Raw genomic sequence first — 27098 nt, forward strand, 5'->3', positions numbered from 1 at the left:
CGTACCGCAAAAAAAAAAAGATTGTAACTATGCGTGGGGATGGATGATAACTAGACTTACAGTGGTGATCATTTGGCAATATATACAATTACTGAATCATTATGTTATATAATGTTATATGTCAATTTTATCTCAATTGTAAAAAATTATGAATAATATTTAAAAAGAGCCCCCAGCTTTGCTTCATGCCCCAACTGCCCACCATGGAAGTAACTTTCGGGAGCCTGCTGCTATGGAAGGCCAAGAAGTCCAAGGGAGCAGAGCATGAGCATGGAAGGTTACCTGTGGCAAGGGCTGCACCTAGAACCCCTCCAGCGGGACTACCAACATGTTCCCCTTGCAAAACACGGTTCTAAGTGGTGGGTCACATTCCATAGCTGTATTAATATGACAGTTCAGCAAATTAGGGGTCACTGGGTTCCAGGGAACCCAAACACAATTTATAACCCAGTTTTAGGAGAAAATGCTTCCCAAAGGGTTTCTAACAAAGACAATTTTAACCTTTTCTTTAACAGAATACCTCCTTCCATACCTCCTTCAAGAACTATGTGGGCCTACGAGGAAGAGAAAGTAAATGAACATTCACCAAACAACCACCTTGCACCAGACACTATGCTAAATGTTTTATTTACCCCGTTATATATTTATAAATGAATAAATCTCATTTCACCGTCACGAAACGCAACGGGGTATTTTCATTTCAGTTTTACAAAAGAGGAAACAGAGCAGCTTACCCAAGGCCACACAGTATATGCCAGAACAAAGACGGAACCTAGGTCTAAATTATCCCTGAGCACATCACAGAAGAAACAATTTTAAGACTAAGCTTGATTTAAATAAGAGAAAAACATTAACATTCGGATTCTTTCTCCAATGTCCTACCACAGCAAAATTTTAGCAATACTCAACAGGTACAGCCTATGTAAAATGTAAATCCGAGAACTGTTATTCCTGCAGCATTATGCTGGAAAACTAGAATGAACATAAAACCACCCTTGTCCCTTTTCCAAGCCAGTGGGCCTCAGTGATGGAAATGCTGAATGCTGCACAGAGGTATGTGACACACATGCAGGCATGCAGGGGACAGCGCTCAAATGGCTTCGTCTGCTGGTAAACAGAAAATGCTTCCAGCCCTGGTTTCCTACCAAACCTCGCACATACAGCCTCTAGCGGTCTCCCTTCTAGACTCCCCTAGAGTCCCTCAGGGCAGGGATTATTTCTTTGTTCTTCCTGGTATTTGACAAATGTAGATACTCAATAAGCAAAAGCTTGTGGAAAGAATGAATGGATCCTTAACACTAGCTTTTCAAGCAGAAACAGTCTCTGTCCTAGTTCTGAAGGGCAATTCCGTGGGTATTCAGAAGGGAACCTGTAAAGGAATGTAATCACTGTGTGCAAAGACTAAAAGTGGGTGGGTCCCCTTTGCAGAGTCAGCAACAACCTGGTTTGTCTGAGTGGATCCTTCCACTGCCTGTGGGATTGATAATGAGGAATGAGATTGGAACTGGGTCTCCCAAGGTAAAGGGCATGTTGCAAAAAGGCTCTGAAACACTGGAGTCAAATTTTCCCCCTTATTTTTATACTTAAAATTTGTCACACTGAAAAAAACAGACCCCTTGGAATGTCACTGACCAACGCAGCAAGCAGCCTAATTCATAAAGCATCACTGTAGCTGTGCTTCTTGGTAGAAAAAGCTATTCTCTCCCAGTCAATACACTGGAATACTCTGATGCATCATGAAGAGCATATTTGGTATGTGATTCCTGGGCTTCTTCATGCTTCTTGGCCAACCATGCAGCAGAAAAGTGCAAGATCAGTTGGTGGAGCGGACAGAGGTAGATGAACAGATAACCCAACAGTCCTGGAAAGGTCTCAGGAAGGGCACAGACGCAAGAAAGTTTGGGAAACCATCGACTGCATGAACTGACTAAAGGAAATACAGCTCCTTAGAAATACAGCTGAGTAGAAAGGTTTTAAAAGAGCAACGCTTAAGAATGCTGATCCTGGACTTTCCTGGTGGCACAGTGGTTAAGAATCCTCCTGCCAAGGCAGAGGACATGGGTTCGAGCCCTGGTCCGGGAAGATCCCACATGCCACGGAGCAACTAAGACCACAAGCCACAACTACTGAAGCCCGAGTGCCACAACTACTGAAGCCCACACGCCTAGAGCCTGTGCTGCACAACAAGAAGTTACCGCAGTGAGAAGCCCCTGCACTGCAATGAAGAGTAGCCCCTGCTCGCCGCAACTAGGGAAAGCCCGCGTGCAGCAACGAAGACCCAACGCAGCCATAAATAAATAAATTTTTTAAAAAAAGAATGCTGATCCTCAGCAAAATGACAATGTTTTGGGTTTTTTTTTTGCGGTACGCGGGCCTCTCACTGTTGTGGCCTCTCCCGTTGCGGAGCACAGGCTCACGGGCCCAGCCGCTCCGCGGCATGTGGGATCTTCCCAGACCGGGGCACGAACCTGTGTCCCCTGCATCGGCAGGTGGACTCTCAACCACTGCGCCACCAGGGAAGCCCAAAATGACAATGTTTTGATCTGAGAGTTTTCAAAGCTACCAAATCAACAGGCAGACAGTAGTAAAGTAGCAAGTTCGAGAATAAGACATGTGCAATTTGAATGGGAATGACCAATGGCCCTGCGGAAGGAGAAGACAGCACCTGTAGCAAGGTTCTGGTTGGTTTATTTTTGCACAAGACAAGCACGAGGGGAAAAAAATGAAGTAATAGGTAAGCCAACCACACACTATAGGAAACAATGGAACAATCAAGGGTAAACAGGAAAATCAAGCAAAAATCTGACTCTGAAAATAAGCTGCTTCGGAAGCCAAGAAGACTAACTAGTTATCAAATGATCTGATTTCTCAAGAGTAACACCTGGGTGTAGAGATGGAGAAAAGACCAAGTTTTTTGTTTTTCGGTTTTTTTTAAAGGTGGGGGTGGGGGAATGTAAAGAAATCATGAAGAGTGTTATCAAATAGTCATAAACACTGGCCTCTTCAGGGCAATTAAATGGATTTAAATGCCAAAAAATAAAATAAAATAACACCTCTGTTAAAACAAAAGCTACGGTTAAGATGGTGCTTCAGGAAGGCGAGTCTCCTGAATGCCTGGTCATTTAGCAAAATTTTCAAAGGCTGAAAGCCACTGCTGCTTCTCCCTCAGTCCCCAACCAACCCTGCAACTAATGATTTCAAAAATAGTTCCTAGAACCTTCCGTGTAGGTCTCATGGATAGAATGGGAAAATGTGGTGAGAGGGAAGTAGAGTGAGCTAAATCCATGGCAGACTGAACAAGGTGCTTACAGTGCCCTTGACCTTGTCCTATTACATGATTATCAAGGATCAGAAGACATGAGTGGTAAACCAGGCTTGCAAGTAGGAGGAAGTGGGAAAAGTGACAGCTCATATCACTGACTGCATAATCATTCCTTCTCTACCCTCTCCTCCTTTTCTGCCTAGATCAGCATTTCCCAAAATGTGTTCCACAAAACACTGACTGTGGAAATAAGGCCCGAAACATGGTTTCCCAAGTTCAAAATATTTGGAGAATTCTGCATGTCCTTCCTTCTTAGTTATTATCAAAAGCTCTTGAGAAATCCCATACTAATAAGCAAAACTCTGTCTTGATTTAACTTTATGTTTCCCAAACATCTGCTCTTGAAACACTCTCACATAGTAATCATTAACTGAGGATGGCCCAAAGTTTAGGCCCTAAGCCATGTTCAAATTTTCTCTGCTAAAAAAATGATCCAGTCCCCTTGACTTACTACCGCCTCATCACTCTTCTTCCTCCAACTACCCTATTAGAAAAAGAAAAGAAAAAGCTGATGCTTCCTGCCTCCTGTTTCCTCACCGCCCACTCACTGCTCCATAGCTTGACATCTGCCTTCAGCCTCCAGCTCTCTAGCGCAAGTCTTCCCATGAGGTGATCAACTGCACAAGCAGAAGAACTAATGGCTCCTCTTCGGCCCCTCAATCCCTCTGCAGGGTCACTTCTTAAACCTCTCTTCCCTCAGCTTCCACAGCACTGCGTTCCACCCATCCCTGGGACCAAGGGAACTCTGGTTCCTCTTTCTCTTTCCAACCCTTAAATTCTCAGAACAATTCCTACTTCTCCCTTGGGTTGTTTGCCCACAGTTTGAACTACTGCTCCTTCATGGATCCCCAATTCTATTCCCCAGCCACTTCCTCAACTTCAGGTCCACATTTCCAAAGGGCTTCTCAACTTGTTCACTTTGCTTTTCTCCAAGGACTATACATTCATTATACTCCAACCATCTCATCAATTTCCTCACCAAACATTCTCCTCTTCCTGTCTTCTAGATTCCTGTTATGGAATCAACATTCATGGAGGGCAAGGGGGACAGCAGAGTCGGCCGCTTTCTCCTCAGCATGCACAGAGCACTCTGAATGAGCCTCAAAGTACCTATCACAGTGGACTCGAACTACTTAACTCACTACTGAGATCTGAAGCTCCATCAGTCACCCATGTTGCCCCTGTGCTAAGAGACAGAAGAAACTCAACACACTTGGAAAAACGGATGAATCCTTTGAGTCAGACTCAATTCATGGCTCATTCTTCAAACTCCAATAATATGCCAAGTTCTCTTATACTTCAACAAAAGCCCTGGATTCTTTCCACACCATCCTTCATCAGACTCAAAGGAAACCCCAAACCTAAACTGCAACTACCTCCTAAGCAGGCAATCAAGCTGCCACAGCGACCAGAGCAACCTTTCTAAAACACCACTCCAACCACGACACTTCCTGGCTCAAACACCTTCAGGGTATTTCCAGGATACAGTCCAGATCCCTCTGCATGCTATCACTGCTTTCCATGTCTGAATCTCTGCTGTACTTCCATCCTTCTCTGCTACGACTCCCTATGTTCTAGACTAAGGGTAGTCAGGGTAGCCCACTATTGGAATTATTGGAATACAGCTAACTGACATTTGGGGCCAGACAATTATTTATGTGTTGTAGGGAGCTGTCCCGTGCACTGTTGATGTTTACAGACCTTTGGGCTCTACCCACTAGATTCCAGTAGCACTTCCCCAGTGTGACAACCGAAAAACGTCTTCAGATATTGCCAAATGTGTCTCCTGGGGGACAAAACTACCCCCAGCTAAGAAACACCATTCTAGAGATTTCCAAGTGCCAGCTAACAGTAGGATGTTGTTGCTAATAAAATACAGACCATATCACAATTGTAGTACAGCGTCCAGATGAAGAGATAAAGAGTCGCACAGTATTCAGTACCAGTTGACTCACACTTGTGAGACTGTGCTCAATTACAAATTTTAAGGACTTTGGCAAACCGGAACTTGTGCAATCAAAGGTGACCAGGCTGATGAGAAACTAGAGGAAAATGTCATAAGAGGAACATTTAAGTAAATGGAGATGTCGAGCCTGCACAGGAAAAGATGTAGAGAAACCCATGATCTTCAATTACCTGAGGGGTTGTCGGGTGGGAGGAAGATTTAGCTTGCTGCTCAGAAAGGAAGCACTGGAGGCTTCCCTGGTGGCAGGGTGGTTAAGAATCTGCCTGCTAATGCAGGGGACACGGGTTCGAGCCCTGGTCCGGGAAGATCCCACATGCCATGGAGCAACTAAGCCCGCGTGCCACAACTGCTGAGCCTGCGCTCTGGAGCCTGTGAGCCACAACTGCTGAGCCTGCGTGCCACAACTACTGAAGCCCACGCACCTAGAGCCCGTGCTCCGCAAAAAGAGAAGCCACTGCAATGAGAAGCCCACGCGCCACAACGAAGAATAACCCCCGCTCGCCACAACTAGAGAAAGCCTGCGCACAACAACGAAGACCCAACACAGTCAAAAATAAAATAAATAAATTTTTTAAAAAAAGAAGAAAGGAAGCACTGGGACCAGCGGGCAGCAGCTGCAGGAAAGCAGATTTTGGCTCCATACGAGCAAAAGCTTTCTAACAATCAGATCTGGCCAACAAACTTTGTATTAGGCTGAACTGTGAAACACTGTGCTCTCGTCATTCTGTAAGTGTTCAAGCAGAGACCAGAGGAATTGGTGTCAGAGATGCTGCAGAGAGATCCCTACATGAGGTGGGAGGTAAGACAAGATGGTCTCACTAGGGTTCCTTCCAGCTCTGAGGTTCTAAGGCTAGCAAAGGAAAACCAAATGCCACGAAAAAAAAAGATTCTCCAGTTTCAAGACCTGAATTACAGCAAAAGAGAAAAATATCCTGCTAAACAATTTACCCAATGGCTGTTTGGTAACATCTTACATTTAGTCCCTGGCATTGCAACTACCAGGGATCGTTTTTTTTCCTAGTTGACCTGCAATTAGTACCCAGATAATGTATATCACTACCTTTAAACCACATCTTTTACTCTGCTAATTATCACCCCTAGTACAATTCGTACAATGCTTTACAGTTTTCGAAGCATTGCAATATGTGTTACCTTCCGCACATTAGCTAAATATGAGACGAAAACTTCTTTTAGATAACCTGCTCTCATTTACTGCCTCCTGCCCGAGTTTCTTACAAAAGAAAGCTAGCCTTGGGCTTCCCTGGTAGCGCAGTGGTTAAGAATCCGTCTGCCAACGCAGGGGACACGTTCGAGCCCTGGTCCGGGAAGATCCCACATGCCGCGGAGCAACTAAGCCCGTGAGCCACAACTACTGAGCCTGCGCTCTACAGCCCGCAAGCCACAACTACTGAAACCGCGTGCCACAACTACTGAAGCCTGTGTGCCTAGAGCCCGTGCTCCACAATAAGAGAAGCCACCGCAATGAGAAGCCCGTGCACCGCAACGAAGAGTAGCCCCCGCTCGCCACAACTAGAGAAAGCAGGCGCGCAGCCCACACGCAGCAACAAAGACCCAACTCAGCCAAAAATAAAAATAAATTAATCAATTAAAAAAAAAGAAAGCTAGCCTTTATTATCCATTAAACTTTCACTAATAAAGTATAGTCCAGCAAATACTTATCTCTCCAAAACAAGTCATTTTTACACAACTCAGAGATAAGCCAAATCCAGTTATTTCCACATTAGAGACACGGATTTACCTCAGTGAAATGTCTATTTTATTTATGATCTGGGGAAGATATTTGCAATTTAGTTTTCCCAGATTTCAATGCAGCCATACACACCAAAAGTTCCAGACAGCAGTCACAACAAAAAACATGAAGCATATACAGTAAGGAAAGCCATTGTAGGTCCTAATTCCAGGGGCTCCTATACTCCCTGGCTGAAACTGCTGATAAGAGTTGTGTAAGGGCTTCCCTGGTGGCGCAGTGGTTGAGAGTCCGCCTGCCGATGCAGGGGACACGGGTTCATGACCCGGTCCGGGAAGATCCCACATGCTGCGGAGCAGCTGGGCCCGTGAGCCATGGCCGCTGAGCCTGTGCGTCCAGAGCCTGTGCTCCGCAATGGGAGAGGCCACAGCAGTGAGAGGCCCACGTACCACAAAAAACAAAAAAAAAAAACAAAAAAAACAAAAAAAAGAGTTGTGTAAGGACTTCCCCAAAGCCAAACTGGGCCCTCACCCACTGCTTTACTTACTTCTTTACGTTTCGTTTCTGGACATTCCGACTGCAGTGTGAGGGTTGCACCTTCGATATTTCTTGGCATGGGCGTGGAACCAGGGTTTATTGTTAAATGAATCTGATCTGGTGAGATAATGTGTTGCACATAACCCTGGGACATTGCTTCATGATCTATTAGATGAAAGCCCTCTTCACCCCCTACTAGAAAAGGCAAGTGTTCTCCACACTGTCCATCGTCATCGTCATCTTCCAAAGTGCCAGGATCCTGCTCGATAAGAACAGTTGTCCTATCATAAACAGTTCCAGATGAGGAAGGCACCAGTCCATTCTTATACACAAACCTGAGCATCTTGTCATCAGGGGTCAGCTCATCTTCCTCTACCTCAAAGTAGCTGATGCTGTCATCTGGACTGTGTTCCCCCATGGTTCAGTCGTGCTCAGCCCAATTGTGAGAAATGGAAAGGTAGTGACCTGTCTGCAACAGAACAAAGCCAGAGTCAGAGCCATACCATAGGACCCAGGGACCTCCTCAGCAACCACAGGGCTCTTTTATCCTCTTCTTTCAAGAGCAGGACAAAGTAAATGAAAAACATCTTCCTTGGGACTTTTTTTTTTTTTTAGGTTTAAAACCATCAAGTCATTTTGAAGGAAAAACAATATCTTTTTTAATAAATTGAAGTAATGGGAATTCCCTGGCGGTCCAGTGGTTAGGACTCCACACTTTCACTGTTGAGGGCCCAGGTTCAATCCCTGGTCAGGGAACTAAGATGCCGAAAGCCGCTTAGCGCGGCCAAAAAGATTTTTAATCAAAATGAAGATAAAAAATGCAAGTAATAAGCAGCAGCTTATAAGACCTTCCAAATGTGCCTTACTGCCAAACACTGTGAAGGCTGGTCAAAACACTTAAGGGGAAATAGGGGCAAACTGTTTCAAAGCTGAGTTGCTATACATCTTAAAGCAAGGGAACTCCACCTAAATATCCCCCAAATCAGACCGTGAGGCAGTAAGTCTATGCTGGAAGGAGTAGGGCTTTGGAGGCAGGGTCACCTACCCACAAATCCCGGCTTTACTACATACTACTTGGGTAGCTTTCTGTGCCTCACTTTTCTCATATGTAAGGTAGAACTGGTAATTCCTGTTCTCAGGAAATTGTTATGCAGAGTAAAAGACACAATGTATGTTAAAGCACAATGTAAGACAACAGTAGAGAAATCAAGTGTGAATCTGTTCCCTCCTTCTGAGAACAGATGTTTCAGCTTCTGGGTAGTGGGGCTAATCTCTTATCAGGTATATGTAATGAAGATCACTTTATCTATTTATCTCCTAAAACAATCTGGTGTCCACTAGAAGCTATGCTTTACAGTGTGCTCTCTGCAATGAGGAAATGATGAGTCTTGTTTTTGTTTCTACTGCCCCTAGCACAGTACACTGACAGGAGGAGTTCAGGATATGTCAGTTAAATGAATGAAAGGCCTGCGGATATACTCTCTTGGAAAGATAAACTCTCTTGGGAAAAATACCAAATTTGAAGTTTTCCTGTTCTGGAATAGTGATTCTTCTTCTACCTGTAAACACACAGGTTCCACAAACGCGGGTTTGGCAGACATAACAGAGAATTTAAAAATAATCACTTTTAGTTTTCAGTCTGGCTTTGCACTTTATCTTTCTCTTCTGCTCCGGATTAGAAAGTGAACCCTTACTCGGTAGGGCGGTTAGAGTGGTAGTTACCAGAGACAGGCCAAGGGATCTGAGCCGGGAGGAACCGGCCCGACCCCTTGCTCTGGCTTACGCAACCCGGTAGATGCACATTTCGCTGCATCTGAGAGGAGAGATAAGAGCACCGGGGGCCCCATTGGGCTGCCCCAGCACCACAGGCGGCAACGCGGAGACCAACTGTCCGGAACAAACAAGACCAGGAGGTTTGAGGGTGGCAAACGAGAAATACAAACAGAGCACCCTCGAGAGGAGGCTGGTAAAAGGAACCTGTCTGGGACAGTCCCCAGTCCAGGGCTACACGGAAAAACCCGAAGTCAGGCTGGGGGGCTCCAAGCCGGGCGAAGAGGGGCAGGGTCCGGATCTCCATGGAAACAGGGGAGGGGGGCTGGATACCCATCCCCATGGAAACGGAGGAGGGGTGGGGTCCCTATGGTGACCGGTCTAGGGTCCCTACTGGAAAATGCTTCAGGAGGGAGCCTAAGTCCCGCGCCCCCCGGGAAGTCCCCAGCCCAGGCCGCGTCTGGTTTCGCCTTTTACCTCCGCGGCTCCCGGCAACGGCGGCGGCGGCAGCAGCTTCTCCCCTCCCCAGCGGCACCATGATTGCCCCCACCTTCCCCCGAACGTCACTTCCGCTTCCGCTTTCCGGAGGAAGGAGGAGATAGTGGCCCCCCCTCTCCCTGACGCTTCTGGTTGGTTTAGTCGGTGTGGGGGCTGAGCTCGAGCCTCCAATTGGCGAGCGGAAGGGGGGGGCGGGGTGGGCACCACGGAGACCTCGCGGGGCCACGAGTTCGTCCCGCGCAGGGCAGCGCCCGCCTTGTCCTCCACCTGGGGGGGGGGCGGGGGTTGCCTGCGGGGAGTCGGGGCTCGGCTCAAGAGGCACCAGACGCAAGGAAGAGTGATCAGACCCCCGGCCACTAATCCGAAGTAGCCCCAGCCCGGCTTGCGCTCCCCTCACCTTAGCAGCCACAACCGCAGCGGGAAGGACCCCAGTTAGCCGCCGAATTCGTACCCGGACCGCAAGGGGGAAGCCTGGAAGGCTGTGACATTCCGGGTTTCTCCTTGTGGCCCCAGCTTCCCCTTCTCACCTAACAAAGTTAATATGGGGAAGAGGGTCCCAGAAAGGAAGGCTGGACCCAAATGGCAGAAATGGGGAGTATTCCAAGCCTGGCCAGAGGACGCCACCACCTCTTCCCCACTTCACAGCCTCGCTTAAGACGCTCAACTCCCTTCCTCCTCACACCCCTGCCCAGGCCGTCTCTCCCGGCTTTTTCCCCTGCAGAGGACTGTCGGCTTCCATGGAACTCGTGCCCGGGCCAGGCAACGCCACCTACTGGCCATTCTTTCTTTAACCGTTCACATTGTCATCGTACCGGCCGGTATCTAAATCACTTACACTGCCAAGGAGTAGTGGTGATCCAAGAAGCGATTTTGCATGTGCCTTTACTCTGCTCCTGACCTGTAAATATCTAGCTGTCAGAACCTCTTAGCAGCCGCTGCCATTTTCCCCATAAGCTACTTCTCTAGAATATTAAAAGTGGAACAACCCTCAGAAACTAGATCAGGGGTCAAGGGGTTGGGGCCATGCCTGTACTATCTCTTGCTTGAAAAAGGTAAATAGTGGCTGTTATCACCAGACTGCCAGGCAAATATCTCTCTGGCCCCTGACCAGCTGCCCCAGTGCTTTTTTATTTTATTTTATTTTATTTTATTTTATTTTATTTATTTATTTATTTGGCTGCGTCGGGCCTTAATTGCGGCGCATGGGATCTTTGTTGTGACGAGCAGGCTCTTCGTTGCGGTGCGCGGGCTTCTCTCTAGTTGCCGCATGTGGGACTTTAGTTCCTCGACTAGGGATTGAACCCGCATTCCCTGCGTTGGAAGGCGGATTCTTAACCACTGGACCACCAGGGACCACCCCGCCCCAGTGCTTAAGCCACAATGTCCAGCTGCTGAGAGCTGCCATTTCTTAAAAAATAAAAGCAACCAACCACTGTTAAAAATACATTTATCATTAAAATATATTACACATATAAGAGAGGGGATGCATTATATACAGTTTGGAGGATTTGTTGGCCCAGAAAATTCCACTTGTGTCACCAGAACACCAATTTCTTCAATATTTTCATTTTCAAGCCACTACATTGCCCTCGGAAGCTGAGTGGCCAGCTCCAGAGTTGTTGAGCCATATCTGAGTGGGAAGTGGGGTAGGGTTTGCAATATGTGTACACACATGTCCTCAGAGAACTGGAAGCATCTGGGGTGGCTGTGGGCTCTTTATCCAGCAGCTTCCATTTGCATTCTTGCCGTCCAACTCATCCATCCTTCAGGACTCCAAAGTTTGTTCAAATATCTGATCATGGGGAGCCCAGCCCAAGCTACAGGGAAGGCACTATATGCCCTGGAGGCAGGTTGAGTGAGCACAAGAAGTACAATCGTTTAAACATTAAAAAAAAAAAAAAAAAGATCTATCTGTTAAGTAACTAAATTTGAACGTTGAATGTCAGTTTTATTGTGGTGGATTTCCCCTCATGTCTTCACAGCTCGCAGCAGCACTGAGTGTGGCAGTCATGGTGGGGAGGGCAGTCTGGGCTCAGGAAACAGGCAGCTGCCACTGTGGCATCCCAGTGGGCTCACGTGCTCTTAGGGAAGCTTTGGAGCTGAGACAGGTGGGGCTGGTAATTGGCTGCCTCAGGCAGAACAGGAGAGGAGATGGACAGGCTCAGGGTGAGTTGCAGAGGAACTGGTGAATAAATTCTTGAGCCTTCTTCTTCTCTGCCACTTCAAGCTTTTGGTGACCAGCTGGGTTTCGAAGCAGTAAGCTACCAAATATGCTAGCTGTATGAAAAACCCAGAAAACATATGATTCAGCATAAGAAGTACTACTTATTCTCGTGTTCTTAGGAGTGGGGAGGGGTGCCCCAAAGCAGTATTTTCTGCTTTAAAATAACGATTCGAGAGTAAACTTTGCTCAGAGCTTGAGATTTTAGTTCTACTGCAGTGGACTTGGGACATTCCTCAACCACATTTCTCTTATTAATGAGTCAGTCTGCAGAGATGCTTTCCACACACACTTGGTGGCTTACCTAGAATATTACCATCCAAATGATTTTTTGCTGAATTTTTCAGCAGTTCTTGCAAAAACGCCATCAAGTAGATGAAGACATTTCTGTGGCATGCGGGAAGGGTAGCAATGACCTGAAAGAGGGAGAACTGGGATTTGTCTTTTCGTTCATTCAATCGTTTCCCAAGTGCCTGCTATACTCCAGGAACTGAGTACGTGATCCGGGTACATGAGTAGTAGACTGTACACTGAAAACCTTGATCACCTGCCACAGGTGCCCAAACAGAAGCATAGATCAAGCGTTACATGAATTTAGAGGTCAAACTTCTAACTGCACGTTCTCAAAAGACTTAAGAGAACCGAAAACATTTTGGTTGCGTCTTGAATATAAGAGAAGATTGCACTTGCAGAGGTAAGGACTAGGGCATTTAGGGCAAAAGAAAGTGTAGAAAAGGCGAGGTAAGGAAAACAGTGAGATAAGAAGAAAGAACACATCGTGAGAAGTCAATTTTGGCAGGAGCACTACTGTTTGAACAGGCCCTGAGCTTGGAAGGGCTGATCAGGCTAGAATTCAATGAGTACTCTGGCTATCTGCATTTCAGAATCGGTTGGGAAGCCTGTACAAAATATATCCCAAAAGAGATTTTGAGGGACCTCCCTGGCAGTCCAGTGGTTAAGACTCCACGCTTCCACTGCAGGGGGCATGGGTTCAATCCCTGGTCAGGGAACTAAGATCTCGCATACCAAGTGGTGCAGCCAAAAAAAAAAAAAAAAAAGAAGAGAGAGATTTTGATTTAGTGGAGGTGGGGGGTAAGGCTCTGGATCATGTATTGTTAGCATGTTTTTTAGATTCTTCTTCTATGGCAGGTTACATATGTGAATGACTAGACTAGATCATAAAAAGTCCCTAACATTTGTTTAAGAAAATCCTTAATTGGCAATGGAGAGCGTTTCTGACCAACAGCAACATGACAAGAGCTTTAGAACCCCAAATCTAATGGCAGTACGCAAAACAAATCAGCAGAGGGAAAGCATGAATGCAGGGTCCTGAACCAAGGAAAGTGGAACTAGTACGGAAGACAAATGACAGAGCAAGGGGACTGAGCGTGTGGGAGGTGAGGAGAGGGGGAGTCAGAAATGACTCAGGTTTCTGGGTTGAGTCACTGGAATTAAGGTGATGCCATTAAAAGGAAAAGGGACATGAAGGGAAGAGCGGGTTTGGGAAGGAAAGACTTGGAGTCGAGTTTCTAAGACACTGAATTTGGGGGATGGTGCCCACTTTGTTCCCTCAGGCGCAATGAGACCCGGGGCTGCAACATGAACGCGCTGATGCTCCACGCTTCCCCTCACCTGTTTACTTGCTGTGAGGTTGCCAGAACATTCCAAGCAGTTGTGGTAGACGCTGTAACAGATGACGGGCTCTGGCAGGCTCTCCAGGAAAAGCAGCAGGGCTTCGGCTATGGAGTGATTGCTAGCAGCTTTGGGCCCATCGTTAAGGAATAGAGGATGCTGCTGCCATGGTCACGGTTAGGAAAAGCCCCAGGAGCCAGCATGTGCCAGAGTGCTGCCTGCCCAGCCAGGCTCTCTGCCTGGAGCTAGGATGCCGGGCTGACATCTTGAAGGGGCCAAGCTGCCTGTCAGCTTCGCCGGGCCCTCCTGAATTCCTGCTATATATTGGTTGCTTAAAGTTGTAAAGTCTTCTCTATACAAACTTTAAGTAAGAAAAACATAACAGCTGAGGACACAATATCTGATTTTGAGCCTTAAAATATCATCCTTTCCTTTTGCTCACCTCTCTTTCTCATATTCACACACACATACACGCGTGCGCGCATGAACGTCTGAAGGATACAGAGGGTATCAATCATTCCAGTATCCAAACAGTCCCTGATATGCTCAAATTCCAACCTCAGGCCTGGCTGCTGAAACAGATCTTCCTGAAAAAGGGAAGAAAGTCACAAAATAATTCTATTTTCAGAAAAGCAGCAATGATTTCCTGACCTAGAAATATAATCACCAGCAGGGTACGAAAGGGGGCAGCATGGTGAAGCCTTTGAATCACCCCACTAGACAATGTGATGTAGGCTGATATGGCTAATTCATCTTGCAGGCCTTCCCAGCCACGCTCCCACAATAGGTCTTCAGCACAAGACATCTATTAGAAGAGAATTCCCTGGCGGTCCAGTGGTTAGGACGCCGTGTTTCCACTGCAGGGGGTGTGGGTTTGATCTCTGGTGATCCAACCGAAGGGAAAACTTTAAAGTAGCTACATTTCCTGCAGTGTTATGGAGGTATTGACCAGAAAGAGAAAAAACTGAAGAAAGTATATCATTTATAAGATGGAGAAAGTTAACAAGGCACCTCAGTGCTTTGAGAAAATGAGATTATGGCAATAAAGTATTTCTATGAGTCCTAGGATCCCTTATATTTGTTTTATAAAATAACTTAATGTCCTATAACCGTGAACAATAACAAGATTATATGTATTGCTCAAAAGTTACACCTGAAAGGAGCTCTGTAGAGAAGGTAGACTAGCATAGTTCTTAAGAATGTGACTTTGGGCTTCCCCAGGTGGCGCGCAGTGGTTAAGAATCCGCCTGCCAATGCAGGGAACACGGGTTACAGCCCTGGTCTGGGAAGATCCCACACGCGGCGGAGCAACTAAGCCTGTGCGCCACAACTACTGAGCCTGCGCTCTAGAGCCCACTAGCCACAATTACTGAAGCCTGCGCACCACAACTACTGAAGCCTATGCACCTAGAGCCCGTGCTTCACAACAAGAGAAGCCACCATCATGAGAAGCCCGCACACCACAACAAAGAGTAGCCCCCGTGTGCCGCAACTAGAGAAAGCCCAAGCTCAGCAACGAAGACCCAACGCAGCCAAAAATAAATAAATAAGTAAAAAAAAAAAAAAAAAAGAATGTGACTTCTATAGACTCTCTGGGTTCAAATCCCAATCCTGCCCATCTGTTAGCTTTGGGACCCTGATCAAGTTACTTAACATTTCTGGGAATCTGTTTCCTCATCTGAGTACTACTGTGAGAACTAAATGAGGTAGTGCTGTAAAACACTTAGAACAGTGTTTGGGACATTATAACGCTCAATAAATCTGAGGGGAAAAGTGGAGAGAGAGTATCCTAAGAATGTATGTTGCTCCGAAGTGGCAGAGCTGTGGTAGATCAGAGTTTCTATTTATCTCCCTGGGACCCAGATAAGTGAGTCAGTGAAACTGACCAATCTGAGCTCAGAAAGCTCTAGAAATCAGGCTTCCTGAGTCCTGGCCCCGGAAGTTCCACCGGTCCCCTGCCTATCTGGCTTGTCAACAAGTTAGCTGCCCCTCCCATTCCTAGAAGCTGGCAAGAGTTTCCACAGAGGAGAGCAGCCGGACATCCTGAGACGGCTCCAGAGGGCTTTCCACCTGGGGGACCCCAGAGGACCAGGGAGGGAACATGCTGTGCTGGGAAGGCCCTGCTACGTGAGGCTGCCTCCCCTGGGAGGAATCAAGTGCTGTATGTAATAGCTGGGCCTCACAGCGGTATGGAACGTGAACCTACTGACCTTCACTCCCCGGGGTAAGAACAGCTTTCCACAGGTTCTGCAGGGGAAAAGCTTTTTGTGCCCGAAGTTCTCAGGGCTGATGGTTTTTCTTAAGGCAGCATGGCCTCTGCCAGGTGTGCCTGCTTCATCCACCTACCTGCTGGATGGCATTTCGGTACAGGTAATCAACCATCATCAAGAGCTCTTTGGGGATGTCCATGGGTCTTTCCAACTGGCTCCCATCATCTTCAGTCTGAAGTTGCATCAGAGTCTGAGAAGAAATAAAAAGCATGATCAGAAGGGCCACCAATAGACCTTCCGCCAGGCTGGCTTCAGGAGAACGCAGGACATGGAGACAGCAAACCCATGGAAGAACTTGGAAGTGTTTTGACGTCCCTAAGCAAACATTCAGCAGGCAAAAATGAAATCAGGTGACATGATCAAGGTACAAAGGGTGACTTTTGAGAACTGGGAGTGGCTTACGGCAAGCAGTTTCAATCAGGTGAAATATGCATCATCTTAGGAAAACATCCTGCCTATAGCACTTCACTGTCCGAACCAGAGAAATGGTGTGGTCTGGTGAGAAAAGAACACAGGCGTGGGAATACAAAAACCCAAAAGCAAGGTCCAGGTCCAGGGTTAACTCGCCAGGGACCCGTGACAAATCACGCCCCTCACTGGGCCTCTGTTTTCATCTATATAATGGAGAGGACAGAGTTCAAGAGTCCCTGAATTTAAAAAAATGCAATGGAGGAAAAAGGAAAGCATACCTATTGCCAAAAATCTGCTCCAAACTAGCTCCCTTGTATTAGAATTGTCTCCAGAGGAGCCTTTTATTTATTTATTTTTAAAATTTTATTGGAGTATAGTTGATTTACAATGTTGTATTAGTTTCTGGTGTAGAGCAAAGTAGTTCAGTTATACATATACACATACCCATTCTTTTTTTTTTTTGGCCACACCATGCAGCCTGTGGGATCTCAGTTCCCCCCCCAGGGATCGAACCTGGGCCCTCAGCAGTGAAAGTGCTGAGTCCTAACCACTGGAACACCAGGGAATTGCCGTTATGTTCATTCTTTTTCAGATTCTTTTCTCATATAGGTTACCACAGAATATTGAGTAGAGTTCCCTGTGTTATACAGTAGGTCCTTGTTGGTTATCTATCTTATATATAGTAGTGCGTGTATGTTAATCCCAAGCTCCTGATTTATCCCTCCCTGCCACGTTTCCCCTTTGGTAACCATAAGTTTGTGTTCAATATCTGTAAGTCTGCATAGGAGCCTTTTAGATCTCAGAAAATTTAGTTTAGGATGATAAACCAAGTGATGATTAAAACAGAAAAAGGAATAATACCATGGGCCAGGGACATTCCACCATCTTAGTATCTATGGCTGAGTTTCTCTAATATGTTATTATGAAAGACCGAAAAACATGGCAATAACATTTTGCAGCTTTTCCCATCAAGAGGTAGAGTCTTTCCCCATCCGGAATCTGGGCTGACCTCACAACTTGTTCCAACAAATAAAACGTGGCAGAAGTGGTACCATGCGAGTTTTGGAGCCTGGGCCACAAGGAGCCTTACACCTTCTGCTCTCAAACTCTTGCTACCACTTAGGGAAGCCCGGGCCAACCTACTGAATGACGAGAGCCCATGTTGAGGGAGAGGCCCAGTGAGCAGCCAACACCAAGAAAGTCAAGGAGGCCTCGTTGAACCCTCTGGCCATCACAGCTGCCGTCTGACTGCAACCCCACAAATAAGCCTGGGCGAGACCAGCAGAAGAGCCACACCGGAAACTCACAGTCATGAGAAGCGATAAGTTGCTGCAGTTTCAAACCACTGAAAATGTCAGGGAGTCTGTTAAACGGCAGTACACAACTCTACAGTAAGCAAACTACGGAGGCTGAAGAATCCTCAGGTCCCTGGGAAGGTAGGCACGCGAGTATCCTGTTTGATTGGCTTGGCTGCTACACAGTTCTGGATGTTTCCTTGTGGCAGGTAACTCACCAGCTCTCTAATACTTTCTAGCGGCAGGTCCAAGATTGGCTCCTTCATGTAGCACAACGTGTGAATGGGCGATCCAAAACAGCTGGGCAGGTAGTTCCCAGACACAGACAAAAAGTAATCCTTTCCCCTGTCCAAGTGTAAAACCAGAATGTCCTCGATTTTGTCTTCACCCGAGTTGAGCTTCGTAGCTGTGGTCTTATTTACAAAGAGCTCCAATTCAATCTCAATGGCAGAATCTGAAAAAAAACGTAAACGGTAACGCTGGTTGGCAGAAGGCCAAGAGTAAAGGGGAGAGAAGACGAGCGGGAAGAGGGTGAGGCATACAGGGTTAGGGGAGAAAATAAGAGGCATCAGCCAACCAACAAGAATTTACATGCTCAGCACTCAAAAGACACGTGAACAAGGAGTTTACAGTCCAAGAGGGAATATGAAAACAGTAAACAAGAACATGAATAGGTAGCTGCTATAAAACTCGTGTTCTAAGTAGCACAGCTCAAGCTAGAAATGATTACTACAATAAGAAGGCGTGGCTCAAAGAGCTTGCCCTGAGCCAGCTCATATGAAGACACCCTATCCAGTAGAAAATACAGCACACTATCAGACTGTGAACTGTCCACAAGACAGGCTTAACTCCCCTGCCTCACGGCACTACGGAGAGCGCCAAGGAGAAGTTGGGGGCAAGACACGGGTGGTACATCCTAGGGCCAGACATAATTTTTCTGGATGACCACCCTATTACCTTTGCCCACAAGAGCGGACAGTTGGGAGTTGATTATAGTGAGACAGAGGGTGAAAACGGCTCCTTTAACAGCAACACCTGCTTTACAGCACTCCTGTGCCTTCTCTCCCTGCGAAACTGTGGAACATCCACGCGACTGAGAATGCTTTTGAAACTGAACTCATGCTCCTTACTATTTTTTTTTTTTTTTTTTTTTTTTGCTGTACGCAAGCCTCTCACTGTTGTGGCCTCTCCCACTGCGGAGCACAGGCTCCGGACGCGCAGGCTCAGTGGCCATGGCTCACGGGCCCAGCCGCTCCGCGGCATGTGGGATCCTCCCGGACCGGGGCACGAACCCGTGTCCCCTGCATCGGCAGGCGGACTCTCAACCACTGCCCCACCAGGGAAGCCCCCTCTTTACTATTTTATATTTTATTTATGGATGGTTCATCCACAGGGCTTTGAAAAATGTTCAAGCAGACAACAAAACACTCAGACACAAAAAGCTTATTCCAGGAGAATGAGCAAAGATAGGGTAGGGTGTTCCCCAAACCAGCAACCAGGAACCTGGGAACGGAGGCCTTACCTGGCAGGAGGAACCCTCGGCTGGGGTTGGCGCTCAGCCACTGCTTACAGTAAGACTCTTCGTCAGGCTTGTTGATGAATTCAAACTGACACGGTACTTGTCCATTCCGAATGGTAAAGGACTCTATCTGCAGCTGCATGTACTTCACGTTCTGAAAACAGAACTGGGAACAAGCCCAGGACCAGTCAGACCAGTGCCCTCTCCTTGGCAACCTGCCTAGCCACCCCAAATGGGCAATCCTTGCCCTTTCTGGAAAGAAAACAAAGGACCATCTCTTTCAAATCATGTTTCTGCTTTTAAGTATTTACCTGGGAGGTCACAGCTACCATGAAAGACCAGCTGTCTGTGTTTAACTCAGAAATCCTAAACTCAAAAAACTCATGTTGTTTTATAAATAATTTCCTAACAGAATCCAAGTTTAAATCTTCTATACGCAAAGACCACATCCAAAACACCCTTCACACATTCTACTCCCAAAATCAAGCTCCTCCTTCCAAGTAGCTGGACATCTAGGGCATTAAAAATACCCTCACCGTAAGTCCTCACTTAACTGACTTTTTGGTACAGTGAATTCTGAACGATCTATGCTATGGCACGTCTATGAAACATCTTTAGCCCTAACTGGACTTCTCCCAACGCCCATTACCTTTCCGTACTGCCATCCTTCCCATCAACTCATACGTACCCAACATTTTGGACTCAATTTACTCTCAAAGCAAAGCATCAGTAGGAAGACAAACCCAGTGCAAGAATACACACTAGCTATACTAAGATCAAATGAAACACATTTTGGATCCTCTGTGCCTTATTTAACTCATGGATGGCCCACGTATGGGTAAAATATATGAGCCACAAAAGGTTACAGGCTTTTCTGGTTAAGAAGATCAGGAGGTGAACCAACAACCCCTCTCTTGTCAGCTGGCATCATCAGCCTCACTTTATCTAGAAGCAGCCGATCAAGACTACAGTCCAGTAGTCTGACAGGTGTCTCTTGGAATTCTGAACCCCAGCAGGTGAGATTTACGTTCTGTGAAGAGAAGAGCCTGATGCCTTAGCACGTCCTTCCTACCTCTCGCTTGGAGAGGGACACAGAAGGAATGCTGTCATTTTCCATCTTATCCAGGGAGCGAACAATCTCCTCCAGAGTCTTCCGATAAAGCTCTTCATTTACGACCCTCACCTGGAAGGGAAACAGCAGAGACTGAGTGCTTTGGCTTCTGCCCATGTCCTCTTTTTCAGTTTAGAGGACATTCACGGCCTTGGGAAAGAGCAGTTGATAGCAACACGAAAGTGAATACTAAATAGATTTAATTTAACGAACAAAGAACCCAATTAACAATAGATGTAGAAGGGTGCCCCAGAGGCAAAGCTTCTGGTAAAATCAACTGCTTCCTGATTAGCAGAAAACAGATGCGGGAGTGAAAGCTTGGCTGGCAGTTCTGCTGGGTCTTATGCCCGGGGCAGAAAGACGCCCAGTGCCTGGCTCTGCTAGGCTTGCTGCTGCCGGCAGGTCTGCAGTGAGGAGCTTCTCCAGGGCTTTGATTTAAAGCAGCATTTCTCAGGCTTTTTTAAACATGTACTCCATCAGCCAAGAAGATTTCGTCAGGCCTTCCCTTCCTTATTTTGAATTACAATTTTTGTCATTTTCCAGTAATAAAACCTTACCTATAACATTCATTAGGCTTTTTGCAAACCACCCCCACCCTCGTAGATTCTGATGTGCCTCTACCCGCATCCTTGAGAATTGGTAATATAAAGAAACACATAAGTCACTGAAGAAGAGATACAAATGGAGAATACATAAATAAAAAGATGTTTACTGTAAATCAACTATACTTTGATTAAAAAAAAAGAAAAAATAGATTACAGAAACGGAAAAAAAAAGATGCTCAGCTTCACTAGTAATTAGGGAAGTGTAATCTAAAATAATGGAGTATCTTTCTCTTTTGGCTCACTGGGTTGGCAGGATTTAAAAGATTGATAAAACCCAATATTAGGCAGGCTGTGGGAACACTAGCTCATCCAGAGTTGGTAGAAGTGTAAAATGGTAAGGGCTGTCGGGAGGATAATTTAGCAGACTCAAATAAATTTAGAATACATTTTTCTTTGAACCACGAATTTCACCTCTAGGAATTTCACTCTACAAAAATATTCACAATGGTACACAAAGATATATGTGAAGGGTGATCACTATAGCAATGAAGACAATAGCAACATTCTGGAAACAACTTAAACGATCAATATATATTGGGGTTGGCCAAAAAGTTCCTTCAGGGTTTTCCATAATGTTTTATGAAAACTCCGAAGGAACTTTTTGGCCAACCCCAATATATTACGGTTCATCCATACTATGAAATATTTTGCAGCCCTTAAAAATAATGAGGAGGGAGCTCTCCCTTTACTGACATGGAAAGATCTCTTAAAACATAGCCAGCGGGGAAAAAAGATGTTCTCAGAACAATATGCATGATATATCTCTTTTACAAAAAGGGAAAAACTTCCTCTATGCTATACATAGAATACTGACACACATTTGCATAGAAAAAGATCTAGAAAGACACAGTCCAAAGAGCAAAGGGGAACCTCCACGTATGTAGAAACATATAGTAGTAGTCTACAAAACAATTATGAATTAAATTTAAACAGCTTCCTCACACTCAAGGTAGGAGGAGGAGACCAGAAAGACAAAAGTGGTCTCAGCTGTGGGAACCAATTCCCTAGAGGATGATGACCAGAGGCACCAGCTGCCCACCTACCCCGATGTCAAACACTGAGCTGACGGGCTTGTGGTCACTGGTCTTCAGGGCCATGTGGCTCTGGTAGCTCAGCTGAGTGATGTTCTTCCCTTTCCAGAGGACCCGGTCACACCAGGCGGGAGCACGACACTTGTCGCTGAAACGCAAAGTCCACACTGGGAGCCCTCCCAGGCACAGCAGCGCCCTCACCTGGTGAGCTCCCTGGCTCAGCTAGGGGTGACGGGGCAGTCTCCCAGTCCATGCAGCCGGAGATCTGAGAGGGCAGGGGCGATTTGGGCCCACTGAGGGGTAATGTGTATCCTGCGGGTATCACGCCAAACAACTGCGAAAGCTCAGAGCCAAAACGCCATTCAGAATGATTCTCTGCACTCTACTGTCCTATGGGGATCAGGCAAGAGTCACAGCCATCTGAGGGTGAAGGACTCTGTGGTCCTCAAAAGATGGTGGTTAAAACAGGTCGTGAATTCCTACTGCCTGGGTTCAAATCCTGCTTCTATGCTTGCCTGCCTGGGAGGCTCTTGAATTTTGGGGGTTTCAGTTCCCCGATCTATAAAATGAGGATAGTAAATCACACCTACTTCAATGGGGTGCAAGTAAAGTGTATTGAACAGTGCGTGGCATCCCACAGGCACTAATAAAAATATGAACTACTAGGTAAAGGCCAAGTACAAGCTCGGTTTGCTGCAATCATCACCCTAAGCGTAGCTGGAAGGTAAACGAGTCTCAAGAATTCTTATGAAGCAAAGGCTAAGGCAGTCAACAAGATGACGTGCAGGAAGGCAGGCTGCTTAATGAACAGATACTCAGAGAATGTTTGACCTGAGTACAAAACATGGGGAAGACGTGACAGGAAACCTATCTTTTTCTTTAGGTCAATGAGGGCAAGTGCTTCCATAACTTTCTGAGTTTCCATCTGCTCAGCCCCCTGAAGCAACCTCTGACCTACCTGGTATCCCAATCGTCAGAGCCAGTGTCATACTTGTAGGTGGGCTGGAACGTGAGCTCACCCTCGTTGAAGCCTTCGAAGACAGCCTTTGCAGCGACCTGAGCTCTCAGCTACACGAAAGTACGGATAGAAAAAAAAAAAAAAAAATCTCAGGATAACTGCTATTTGTTGCATTTTCCCCTCTAACCTGCCTTCCTACGTGATAAAAGGGCATTCCCAGGACTTTGATAACACTAAAAAAAAAAAAAAAAAAAAAAATCTCAGGATAAAAAGGTCAAACCTTGGGCTTCCCTGGTGGCGCAGTGGTTAAGAATCCACCTGCCAATGCAGGGGACACGGGTTCGAGCCCTGGTCCGGGAAGATCCCACGTGCCGTGGAGCAACTAAGCCCATGCGCTACAACTACTAAAGCCCGAGCGCCTAGGGCCCGTGTTCCGCAACAAGAGAAGCCACCGCAATGAGAAGCCCGTGCGCAGCAACGAAGACCCAATGCAGCAAACAATAAATATAAGTAAAATAAATTTAAAGAAAAAAAAAAAAGATCAAACCTTAAATTAGCAGAGGAAAGGAAATCAATCTAGAATCCAAACTCTAACCCCAAAGGAAAGGCCCATGAGAAAGCTATTCTGCAAGATCTTGAGTTAATTAACTCCTAGGAAGAGGAGCATGCTAACCATCCCTCCACCCGTTATACAGTTTTTAAGGCTCTTTTATAAAAGTATACCCACATCCGAGGGGCCTGAGTACCACCTTACTGAGATGTCCCTAGGAGGATTAGGTACCAAAGGACATAGAGATTTTTCTCTTCCAGGTATCAACTGTGCTTCATCTGTGTAGCACAGTTGTTCCAATTATACAGAGGGATAGAACTGCATAGAACAAGGTCTGGAAAGAAACAATCCAAAAAGCAAAGGGGAACTTCCATGTATGCAGAAATATATAGTAGAGGTATACACAAACCATTATGAATTAAGTTTAAATTTAAATAATTTTTAAAGGAGTTTGTCAAATCAGTTATATGAACTGGGGGAAGCTCTATGCTTTGGTTTCCCCATCTGTAAAATTTGGATTTATAATAGAATCTGCCTCACAGGATTGTTGCAGAGATAAGCTGTCAGCTTAGAACACTGCCTGACACGTTACGATAGTAACTAGCACCCTTGTCACTGCAGTGATTCTAAGAGCTCCTTCTCAGCAAGACAGAAACCATAGGTGTTCCTGCCTCCTCCCTGGAGCACCGAGCTCGGCACTGTGTGGACTGGTGAAGAGCTGTCAGCTCCAACTTTGAGACAGAGTCAGCTATCCAGGGGACAGCAGCTGACAAACCCCAAAACGTGAATTCCTAAAAAAAACTATTAAGAAAAAAACAACAGGAAACTTAAAAAATTTAGGTATTAGTGCAAGATGATTCTTAAATGGGTAAATATAGACCGTAAAACCGTCTAGAAAGCAGAGAAACACACAGACTGGGTACCATTACTTAAGGAAAGACCAGAAAAGAAGGCAAGAGGAGGGACTTCCCTGGTGGTGCCATGGTTAAGAATCTGCCTGCCAATGCAGGGGACACGGGTTCAAGCCCTGGTCCAGGAAGATCCCACATGCCGCGGAGCAACTAAGCCCGTGAGCCACAACTACTGAGCCTGCGCTCTAGAGCCCACAAGCCACAACTACTGAAGCCCGTGTGCCACAACTACTGAAGCCCATGCGCCTAGAGCCCATGCTCCGCAACAAGAGAAGCCACCACGATGAGAAGCCCACACACTGCAACGAAGAGTAACCCCCGCTCGCCGCAACTGGAGAAAGCCTGCACACAGCAACCAAGACCCAACACAGCCATAAATAAATTAATTAATTAAAAAAAAAAAAGGCAAGAGGAGATGGTATTGAACTACCAGGGAAATGAGAATGCCGCAGTCCAGAAAACAGTGGCAAGAAATAGATAGTTACAGAACAGACTGGGTTAAGGCTGAAATGGGAATTAAAGAGAATAGTTTACTAAGGAAAAGAGTGAGAGAGAAAAATGGATCGATAAAGAGATTCCATAAAGAAAGACATAACAGACTCGAGATTTTCTTCTTCCCCCTTCAACTGATCTGCACTGGGGGAAAAATAAAGGACACAGAAAGATTTAGACTAATGACAATACAAAGAAGATTGAAAGGGAGATACAGGCTAAAAAGAAAATGGGCTGTAACATTCTGAACAACTCTGACCACTTGAACAGTTTCGAAATCTATTGAGAGCAGTAGCCTGAAGAAGGTCAGAGAGAAACAGATTTCTCTTGTCCTGGGAAATGGCCAGTGCTTTGAGAAAGGAACGCTAACCCAAACAATGGTGGAGGAGAGCACGATACAGAACTGCTTCCTGTCGGAAGTGAAGACAGCCATTCCGAAAAAGAGTGGTCACGCACACTGGACAGACCTGGTGAGGGGCAGGGGGAGCGGGAGGCCCATCCAAACCGTCAGTAAATCATCTTAAAAATACCAAGTATCTTCATTATGAGACGCTTGGTTCCCTTTGGGCCCCATCTTGAATGACCGAATGAATGGGCACGCCTGCGAGAGAAAGAGATCGGCTCTTGCCCCGGGGGAGATAAGCCTCAAGGGAACAGCCAGGTGGCAGACAACTGTGGGAGAGGGGAACGCAGATGGAAGGAAGGAAGGAAGGAATGATGGGACACCAGTTCCTCAGGGAAACCTCCCCAGATGAGCAAGAAGAGGCTGGAGTTGGGCAGCCAGGCTTTTCTGTGCCCTCCTGTGGAGGGACGGCTGCCTGAAGAGGGCCTAGGTGGCCATCGGTACCTGGTCATTCGCATACAGGGTTTGAAAGGCCTTCTCTTCGATGAGCTTTTTCACTTTTTCCACATCCAGCTCTTCTATTCTGTAGTTGAGGTCCCCCAGCCACAAGATCACACTGCGAGAACAGAGCACAAAGGTCACAGGGTTTAGGAGGGACTTCACCGGCTCCAGCCGGTGTGCTCCTGACAGAAGGGCCCCGAGGCTCAGCCTCTGGGGAGCTGGGCGGGGAAGGGACTCGGCTACTCAGGGTCTCTTTTCCTCACACCATCCCATTTAACACCGTGTCTAGCATGCTGCTTACTCAATCATCTTGGTCCAAGTTCACTGTACACAGTCTTGAGTTCTCCTTGACTATTTTATTCTTGTACGGCTGGAAAGATAGTCTAATAAGATCTAAAAGCAAGACAATAATTTACCTCTCTCCCGGGAAGAGGCAAAAAAGGTCAAGTACTGGGAGTCCTGTCAGTCACTCAGGGACCCCGGACCAGATGATGCCATGATGCCGCCTCTTGCCTCTACCCACCCTCCAGTCCACAAAACACACTCGCAGCCTTTGTTTCTGGAGCTGAGGTCCTCTGAAACAAAGCTCAACCCTTCCAGTGGAGTCTGGCTTTAATCACCACCGTATCATTGGTTGGCTCTTTCTGCAGAGTGTGACAGGTATTTTATCACACCTGCTGCTTTGGGAAAATGATGACTGGATGCTCCCAGGTGACATCGCACATCCCATGAAGACCAATACCGCTTTATTTGAAGCCAAGAACCAGGTCATGAGAGAAACCACGCGGCACCATACACACACCAAAATGAATGCATCCACAAGCTAAAAGCAGACAAACTGACATGCAAGCTGCAACCTCACAAACTAGGACGCTTCAGGGTCAGCGGAACGGGAGACACAGTCCCTGCTGGGTTCCCTGGAGAAAGGAAGCCATCCTGGCAGCTTTCCAGAACACCAATCAAGACAGGTCTACCACCACAGCAGGCGGACGAGAGGCTGGGCTCTGTGTACTCCCTGGCAGACACCACAGCCCCAGTGGCTTCTTCCTTGTCATAAAAGAAGGGGCACATGCTCCAGGTGGTACTGTAAAGTCTGAAATTCCAGTATGCCTTGAATTTAGACAGAGAGCAAGTATTGGAGATAAAGGAAATACAGAGAACAGACAAAAATCAGCGCCAGATGCTCCAAGCAGCTGCAACCACGGCTCTGTAAAGTTGAATCAAGAGGCAAAAAAGACTAAGTGAAGACAGAGAAATGCAGCCCAATTCTCAATTACACATGCTTCTGGAGAGAACAGGCAGACAGAATCCTGAAACATACTACCAAACCTGAGCTTGAGATGCTCACTCTGGGGTGGCTTTCCTCATGACACTGCATCCAGGCGGACCCATGTTAAAAATAAATCTTACACATTTTCCAGGAACAGATGGTGTCTGGGAAAGATTC

The 27098-nt window shown here is 46.5% G+C and overlaps 2 protein-coding genes across 7 annotated transcripts in view; both read right to left on the bottom strand.

Moving 5' to 3' along the window:
* The window catches only part of MTF1 (metal regulatory transcription factor 1), a 42960-nt gene extending 33110 nt beyond the window's left edge, over positions 1 to 9850 (bottom strand). For both annotated transcript variants that reach the window (XM_024738897.1, XM_024738896.1), the window contains exons 1-2: positions 9781 to 9850; positions 7544 to 8002 (exon numbers count right to left, since the gene is read on the bottom strand). In XM_024738897.1, coding sequence (XP_024594665.1) covers positions 7544 to 7951 — 408 coding nt within the window. In that variant the 5' untranslated portion in view covers positions 7952 to 8002; positions 9781 to 9850. The remainder of the gene's footprint in view (positions 1 to 7543; positions 8003 to 9780) is intronic.
* Positions 9851 to 11231: 1381 nt separating this feature from the next.
* INPP5B (inositol polyphosphate-5-phosphatase B) overlaps positions 11232 to 27098 on the bottom strand; it is a 36238-nt gene continuing 20371 nt past the window's right edge. For 4 of the 5 annotated variants that reach the window (XM_024738814.1, XM_024738812.1, XM_024738813.1 and 1 more), the window contains 11 exons: positions 25655 to 25766; positions 22855 to 22964; positions 21909 to 22044; positions 20222 to 20332; positions 19153 to 19315; positions 17849 to 18084; positions 16001 to 16114; positions 14157 to 14241; positions 13655 to 13782; positions 12327 to 12438; positions 11232 to 12078 (listed from right to left, as the gene is read on the bottom strand). In XM_024738814.1, coding sequence (XP_024594582.1) covers positions 11963 to 12078; positions 12327 to 12438; positions 13655 to 13782; positions 14157 to 14241; positions 16001 to 16114; positions 17849 to 18084; positions 19153 to 19315; positions 20222 to 20332; positions 21909 to 22044; positions 22855 to 22964; positions 25655 to 25766 — 1423 coding nt within the window. In that variant the 3' untranslated portion in view covers positions 11232 to 11962. The remainder of the gene's footprint in view (positions 12079 to 12326; positions 12439 to 13654; positions 13783 to 14156; positions 14242 to 16000; positions 16115 to 17848; positions 18085 to 19152; positions 19316 to 20221; positions 20333 to 21908; positions 22045 to 22854; positions 22965 to 25654; positions 25767 to 27098) is intronic. The other variant, XM_024738811.1, reaches the window with a different exon arrangement.

This window comes from Neophocaena asiaeorientalis, unplaced genomic scaffold, assembly GCF_003031525.2.
Source record: "Neophocaena asiaeorientalis asiaeorientalis breed wild unplaced genomic scaffold, Neophocaena_asiaeorientalis_V1.1 scaffold106, whole genome shotgun sequence".
Lineage (NCBI taxonomy): Eukaryota > Metazoa > Chordata > Mammalia > Artiodactyla > Phocoenidae > Neophocaena > Neophocaena asiaeorientalis.